Source organism: Phoxinus phoxinus, assembly GCF_949152265.1.
Source record: "Phoxinus phoxinus genome assembly, chromosome: 5".
NCBI classification, from domain to species: domain Eukaryota; kingdom Metazoa; phylum Chordata; class Actinopteri; order Cypriniformes; family Leuciscidae; genus Phoxinus; species Phoxinus phoxinus.
In genome coordinates, this window is record NC_136880.1 from 13033189 (window position 1) to 13041417 (window position 8229).

Genomic DNA, 8229 nt, shown 5'->3' on the forward strand with positions numbered 1-8229 from the left:
TTTTTGTAGGCCAGTCATTTTTGATCAGGAACACCACAAGTTTTTTTTTTTTTATTTTTTATTTTTTTATTGCTTAAAGAACATACAAAATACCAAACAAACCTCAGACGACAATCTTATTACATTTCCAATAAGTCCAAATAGCAGCAAACAGAATATATAACACCATAACCTTAAAGAAACAAAGAACAAAAATGAAATCATAAAAATAAAAAATAAAATAAAATAATATTACACAAGGGGGCTTTCATCAAAAAATACCTTCAGAAGATTATATAATTTAAGGGCTTTTTTGTTCTGCACAAGTCTTAAAGATTTGAAGAAGATCATTAAATCTTTATGGAAAAGTAAGAAAGTGGGAGGGAGGAACACCACAAGTGTTATAATGTGGGGGGAAAACACACAAAAAGTATCAAAATTTTTTGGCCAAGTTGCTAGACCCTGGGTGAGTAAAGCCAGTAAATTTTAGTCCATTTCAATAAAATTAACTAGCATTTTCGAGCACAGGAATATCCTCTCCGGGTCAAAGTGACCCGAACACATTTGTTTTGGGGGGCTGTATTGTCCTATTGTCTTCCTATCATCTCTGTGTGATTATATGTGTATTAATGTTGCAGCATGATTTAGGTACTCTCAGCACCAGGCGTGTGTGACTTGTATCGTGTCATCCATTATAGATCAAATTGTAACAATAACAAAATGCTGTAAATGGTATAATAATTTGTGCTACAAACCAGTGTTTATGATTACAATAATACATTAAAATAATGTTACCAAATGAGTTTTCAATATCAAACATGTGTACTCATCATCAGGCACTGAATGAGTAAAGCAGAATGTCTATATATCGCTTCTCTTCACTTCCTGCCCTACAGGATACATGCTCACAACTGGGTAAAATACTTTCTAATTTCATCTGGAGAAACAGACCTCATAAAATAAAAATAAATTAATAAACTGTCTAGATGTCGCATACATATTCTGGATTTTACATTTTTCAACCAAATTCTAAAAATAACAGGATTAAAAACTTTTTGAAAAATGTTGTCCCTCATTATTTTATACAAACACAGTTTCTCTCACAGCAGATGTTTTATATGGAACAAAGGTAATATCACTCATAACAGTGTAATTTATTAATTGTTAACCAACCTTTTGACAAGAATGAGCAATTATACACTTACCCCAATTATTTTTCAAAATATGTTTTTTAAGTTTTAGGAGATACTTTACAACTTTGCTTTGATAAACCCTAAGAACAGAAATGTCAACCTAATATTAAGTCTTAGGGGTTGAAAAATAACATATTTATTAAAACTGATGTAAAAACTGATGTTTAACCACCATGTGGATCAGCAAAATGTGTGTCCATTTATTTGTTCAGTTATGAGCCACCCTTTTCAACTTATTACTGTTGCCATGGCAGTCAAGAAATATTTCAAAGCAGCAGATTAACAAGAGCACGCCAGTAAAAGTCCAGTTATACTAATATCTTTAATTACAGTGCATTTCTGTCAAAATGAAAAACAATAAAAAAAGACATTGGTTAAGAGTCACACTATACAACATTTTGCTATGAGATTCACATAGTTTCGACCCCAAGTAATCAGTGTCTACCAAATCAGAGGTTAATGGAGAAAAGAGAGAGAGAGAGAATAAAAGATAAATAATAAAGTGGCGTTTAAACCATCAGTTCTAACATTGCATTAACAGTGATCATGTGATCGACGTGAAGGTTGTTAATCTCAAACCGGTGTCTCTGCGGACTGTAAAGGCACCAGGGCTTCTGGGGGAAAATCACTTCTACATGCAAAACAGAAAACTCAAACATGTCATTGATATCAACATGCCAACATTCGTATAGTTGTTTTATGTCTTAAATCTATAAAAATGCACTATTGATTTGCTAGATATTAAACTATCATGTGCTAAGATGAGGTTGGTGTTGTTTATTCCTTGTGCTGGTTAGATATTGAGCTCATAACACAGTTAAATCCAGAACATGAAGTTGAAAGTAACACTTAAACAGTGTCAAAACAACAGGAAATTTGATTAAATTAAGGTTTCAGTTTATCTTAAAGGTGAATCTCCAAAAATATGCCCAAGTTACATTTCACCCGCCAAAAATAAATAATTGTAATATTTTGCAAAAAGAAAACAAAGCCTATTTTTGTAAAACAACTAAATTTCTTTTATATTGTTGCATTTTGTTTTTTAAATGAACCTCCCCTTAAAAAAGATCATTACTGTTACGAGCCTGAACATTTTACCTCACACCTTTGTGAACCTGAGCCGCACCAACTTTTCTTCCACATCATATCAACAAAAAACATATGCTGTGTATTGGGAATCTGATTTAAAAAAATAAAAATAATAATCTGAATCTTTGTGTAGCTGACTTAATGATGTAAAGGCTTCACTCTACAGTATCCTGACAGTAAAGCTAGAGCCTAATGGATTTTTGGTTTCTCTTCCTCAAAATTGAGCCGTAATATGTGCAGGTAGTGTCCGTAATGTTTGATTTCCTTTACTCAGTTCAAGACAAACAAAACAGTTTTGTTTACAGTACATCTAAAAGAGTCTTATTATAAGCACAATAAAATAATACATGTGCAAGATTCAAATGAGACCTGACAGAGTTTACAGGACTGGCGTTCTTCAAACTCTTTCCAACGACTCAAACTGAAAGAATGGAGGGGGGACTAAATCTATTTTGCATAATGGTGCTCAAAAAAAAGCTGCCTCACAACAAAAAACTATTTACATTAAAGTGAGTAACACTTTCTCGCTGTGTTTGAAATGAGCGCAGCTTCCAGCACCGTCGGTTTAAAAACAAGAGTAAAGCGAGTGTTGAGAATATGAAACTAAGGAAGAGCGGTACAGTGAGGTCATTATTTGTGGTTTTTCAGTTGGTTGGACAACCAATCGAGTCCTTCATAGAGGCCGTCGCCGCTTGTGGCGCACGTGGCCTGGATGTACCAGTTCCTGTGCCGGAGCGAATGCAGCCCCAGCTTGTCCGTGATTTCCGCAGCGTTCATGGCGTTCGGTAGATCCTGTCGGACAAACACATCGTCAAATAAAACGCATTTGGAGAGAACTGCAGATGATCAGCTGGAATCTGTTAGCACCTGTTTGTTGGCAAACACTAGCAGGACTGCTTCCCTGAGCTCATCCTCAGCCAACATCCTCATCAGCTCCTCTCGTGCCTCATTCACACGCTCTCGGTCATTGCTGTCGACCACAAAGATCAGACCTAGAGAAAGAAAACATCAGAATAATGGACTGGTGTGAGAGACCAGCTTGTGTTTGGCTCCAGCCACAGAGTCAGGATGAAATGGTTACCGGTTGGACCATGATAAATTCCTGATGGTTAGTATTAACTTTTCATATTTTAATTATTAAAACCATGTTTGATTATCGCAATTTGAAAAACTAGTGGTAAATACGGTTTATTAAAGGAGTAGCTCACTCTAAATAAAAATTCTGTCATCATTCACTCAGCCTCAAACCTGTATGAATTTCTTTCTTCTGTTAAACACAAAAGATGATATTTTGAAGAATATTGGTAACCAGACAGGTGATGGACCCCATTGACTTCCATGGTTGGGAAAAAAAAATACTATGGCAGTCAATGGAGTCCATCAACTCTTTAAAATATCATCTTTTGTGTTCAGAAGAAAGAAATTCATACAGGTTAATATTTGAGTGAACTATTCTTTTAAGGACTAGCGGCAGTGTTTATTATTAGATTGCTGTCACAGAGCGGATATAGATACACATCTGATTTTCCCCCAACTGTCTTACTTTCACTTTAGACATGACGACTGTGTTAATGTAACCCTTGTGTGTATTCGACAGTTTAAGCCCAATAAGATGTGAAAGATAACTTGGTTCAATACTCACGCAAATGAAATGTTCAACTGGCCAGGCTTTAAACGCATGCAAATTCGAAACTTTCACGACTGATGTGAAAGTATGTCGTGTTGTACAGTATGTTGGGACGGAGGCACAGTGCAGCGCTACCAGGTTCTACGTCAAAACGCCGGCTCATTGTCGCTTCATTGCATTAAGGTTGAACCACTGGAGTCACATGGACTATTTTTTCTACCTTTCTGGACCTTGAAAGTTGTAATGACGTTGCTGCCTCGTCGAGAAACCTCTCAGATTTCATAAAAAATATATCTGAATGTGTGTTCAGAAGATGAACGAAGGTCTCGCGGGTTTGGAACGACATGAGGGCGAGTAATTAATGACAGAACTTTCATTATGGGGTGAACTATCCCTTTAAATATTGGCCAGATTATTAGTATTATAGTGAAATCATGGACAAACAGCTTGGCTTAACCATTCGGTTTAAATGAGTCACTTGACTGCAGAAGTTGGTACGGCATGTTGGAATTTTTCTTTCCAAAGTGAGGAAGTAAATGTGGACATGGACACCACAAAAAACTGACTAATTGATCTTATTCAAATATATAGTGATATATAGGCCTGACATTAATGCTTATCCAAGACAAGTGGATATTTTTGAAGGGGCGAGAGAAAGAGAATTTGATTTGTCTGACCAGACAAGTAGCCTGATTAAAACGTCAATAACAAAAAAAAAATTAGGGAATCACCAAAAAGTGAGAATGATTCTTATTACATTTAGTGTAAGTGGCGACTGATAGTGGATAATAATGTATAATGTAACGACAATAAGGTAACGATAACAGCGCAGCGCTTCTGGGTTGTACGTCAGCAGAGGCTCACTATTGGCCGACGCTGGTCATGTGTGTGATGTACAACACAGAAGCGCTGCGCTGTTACACTACATGAAATCACTCAGAGAATAACATGAATAGTTTTTTTTTTTTGCACACAAAAAGTACTCGTCGTTTGATAAACTTAAACTATTATGGATTTTTGAAAATGACCTTTCATGTAGTGTGTAACATTGCAGGATGTTTTCATTCACTTAGAGCCAAGTTTTAAATCTGAAATTGCACTGTATATAAAGTTATTGTCTTTCAAAAGTGAGAGTCGACTCTTGAGTCAATGAAATTAATTGTTTTTCAAACAAGTAATAAGCCGTTTCGTCGTGACATCAAGACAAAACATTAGCATATTGCCCGCCAGTAGCCGTGCTTGGCTAATACATTGCATACATCCATGCACTGTTATTGATACAGTTTCCACGTGTTCACCGCAATATATTAGAAACATACTCTGTAAATAAATTAGTACAAGTAAAATAATCGGTTGATGGACATGCACTTGCTAATGCTGAGGAATTACATTTGCAACATGTCATAATGTCCCTCAAACTGAGCAACGTTAGTGTATCACTGAAACGTCCTGCTCGAGTCGCCCTTGCGATGGAGGTTCGGGTTGAATAACTAGTTCTTCTAATGTTTCATCTTCGGACTCGCGCTCGCATTGATATGGTCAAATCCACGTCATTGTTCGCTACTGTGTTTAGTTAAAGGTGTTGGAAGCCTCAGGACACGCAGAGCTGATGTTGTTATGGCAATGGGAGTTTTTGTTTTCGACGCACGCTGTACGCGGTAGGCCAAATCACAACAGACTGAGCTGTCTGGCCAATCAGAGCAGAGCAGCTCGCAGAAAGGAGGAATTTAAAGAGATTGATTCATCTGGCGAGTCGTTTGAGAATCATTGAAAATCTGGTGATGTGCAAATGTATATTATGAGAAAATGAAACCTTTTTTGACCTTTGATGCATGTGAACCTGTTGTAGGAGACTCCAAAACAACATTAGGAAACTTTAAAATAGCATAATAGAGGCACTTTAAGGACAAGCACATGACAAGGCTTAATGTCAAGCCCTGACACTGCATTAATGTCTTACCTTGTGTGTTCTGGAAATAATGACGCCACAATGGTCGAATCTTATCTTGACCACCGACGTCCCAAACTGTGAAACTTATATTCTTGTACTCCACAGTTTCAACGTTAAAGCCTTGAACACAAAAGAAAAAAAATATATATATAAACACATACATTATGTATTCTCTTTATCAGACGCTGATAATGGGAAACAGATCTTGGTCATCTACCGATTGTTGGGATGGTGGTAACAATTTCTCCCAGCTTCAGCTTGTACAGAATCGTTGTCTTTCCAGCAGCATCAAGACCCACCATAAGAATCCTCATCTCTTTCTTGCCAAAGACTTTAAAGAGGTTTGCAAATAGGTTGCCCATGTTTGAGAGATGCTTTATTTTTCAATCCACTGAAACTAAACAAGACAAAAAGTGAATTAAAAAGCCACTTCCTCCAGCAGGACCAAGTGTGTAACACTTACTGACACAAATAGTGTGAAAAATGTTATGTATTTGTACACTTCACAGATACGAACAGCTAAACTTTAATCTGTGTAATTCAAGTCGACATAATGACAAAGCGTGATTCTCCAAGTGGATAACATGTACATGACAACTGACTCTTTAAATAAACCAGGAAATGCTGTAAAAAGCTCTCACGACTGAATATATAATCAAAATTTTCAATAATAAAGCTGATATAACAACAGCTTGGAGAAGCATTTTAAAATAATATTTAATAATAAAGGATCCGAGTGTTCAGGGGCAGTTTTGCAGAACTTATATCTAACGTTAGGCTAATCTGTTTAGTAAGCATAGCGATTTCAGTTCAATTTCAGTAAAATATCAGGATAGCTTATTAGATCTGATCATCAGACGCTTTAGTAATATGGCCACACGTCTTTATAATAATTAAAAAAAATAAGTCGATTAAACTAGGTTTTGTGGTTGACTATAACCTCTATAATACGCATACATAATGTGAATAATAATGTTGAGTTAGAGCAAGTTGATGCATTACATTATCTTTACGACATTACTTATTTGAGAAGTAAAGCTGACTTCGGATTGTTGTTTCCTTTGTCACAGACACTCACATCTGACCGGCTTTAATTCAGTTTACCTCCGAAAATCTCCCACTAATCTGTTTTCGCTGGTAACGCATGATTCAAGAGTAGCTAGCGTTTGTTTTCACTGTGGTTACAATTTCGCATACAACAATTAAAGTTGAAATTAAATCTATAAATGTATTTTTTTAAATGAAAAAAACTCACAGTTCAAGTTTCCTCAACTTCGAGGCGTTTCCTCCCTCAAGATGGCGGGTTTCCGGCCACGTCAGTGCGTCTTGCATCACTTCCGTCGAGGAGGTGATAAATAACAGAGAACTCTGTAGGTCAGGTTTAGTACTACACGTGTGCATTTTATTTTATTTTTTAATTATCAATGCAAAAAATACAGAGATTACATGTTTATGGTAGCCTATACAACTTTTTTTGATGAACAATATGTCCAATATCATCAGAATACTGAGAAGAAGAAATTGTAATAATTAAAGACTGAAAAAGAAAAAGAAGAAGATGAAGAAGAAGAAAAGACAGAGATAAAGAACATGAGGGTAAGATATGTATACATAAATTAGGATATACAAATTAATGACATCGCAAATAGTTTTTTTTTCACAATAAGGTCCAACACGCACACATCCACGTAAAAAAGTAGCTTAATATGTGTCATTGACTAATTTAAAATGTACTGTATTATAGTTACATCGACGTAACATGTTAACATTTTCTTTCCAATTTCAAAATAATCCGAGAAATGGCAATTACTGTCTCAGCATTTAGCCTATTAAATCAAGCCAATTGCTCATTGTTGACAATACTTGACAACTTATATCTAGACAAGTTATAAGTTGTCCGTCGTTTCATAATTTCACCAGATAAAAAGTAACACAATAGTTATACACATGAAAATCATCATTATTATTATTAATATTATTGGTTTGCAGCCATTTTAAGCAAATCATTGCATCTTATGCACACAAAGACACTTATTCATGTGTGTCGCATCAAAGTATGTTGAAAGCAGAAAGCTGACTTTCCCCCAGACAGCTGTCTTTTCATGAGGCATTTCTCAAGGCCAGGTTAACAGCTGCTACACCTCTGGGGGTGGACGACGTGTGGGACCTCAGATCCCAGTCTCCTCCGTGCTGCTGGCACAGACATATTAATGCGCTGTTGGAGAAGCACAAAGCGTGATGGCAGGGCCATGTGGATACTAATGGCTGCTATAAGAACTATACTGTGACAAGTCAACTATTGCCAAATCATTATCCAGTAGATTTATGTTGATGTTGAAAACACAAACTACAAATAAATATATTTATTTCTCATAATGGGATGTTAGCAT

General features: G+C 36.1%; 1 protein-coding gene across 1 annotated transcript; it reads right to left on the reverse strand.

Annotated features, from left to right (window-relative positions):
- Positions 1 to 1475: 1475 nt before the first annotated feature.
- Positions 1476 to 7224, reverse strand: arf1 (ADP-ribosylation factor 1). The gene is made up of 5 exons (XM_079612006.1): positions 7095 to 7224; positions 6057 to 6236; positions 5849 to 5959; positions 3129 to 3253; positions 1476 to 3053 (listed from the first exon to the last, which is right to left on the reverse strand). Exons 2-5 carry the CDS (start codon positions 6199 to 6201, stop codon positions 2892 to 2894), a joined length of 543 nt encoding a protein of 180 aa, XP_079468132.1. The 5' UTR covers positions 6202 to 6236; positions 7095 to 7224; the 3' UTR covers positions 1476 to 2891.
- Positions 7225 to 8229: the final 1005 nt, after the last annotated feature.

Excerpts from the sequence above, each read along its gene's own strand:
- arf1 (XM_079612006.1), bottom strand. The coding sequence starts at position 6,201 with ATGGGCAACCTATTTGCAAACCTCTTTAAAGTCTTTGGCAAGAAAGAG. Across the intron at positions 5,960-6,056 it reads TACCACCATCCCAACAATCG|GCTTTAACGTTGAAACTGTG; the intron begins GTAGATGACCAA and ends TTTGTGTTCAAG. Across the intron at positions 3,054-3,128 it reads TAGTGTTTGCCAACAAACAG|GATCTACCGAACGCCATGAA; the intron begins GTGCTAACAGAT and ends TTTGTCCGACAG.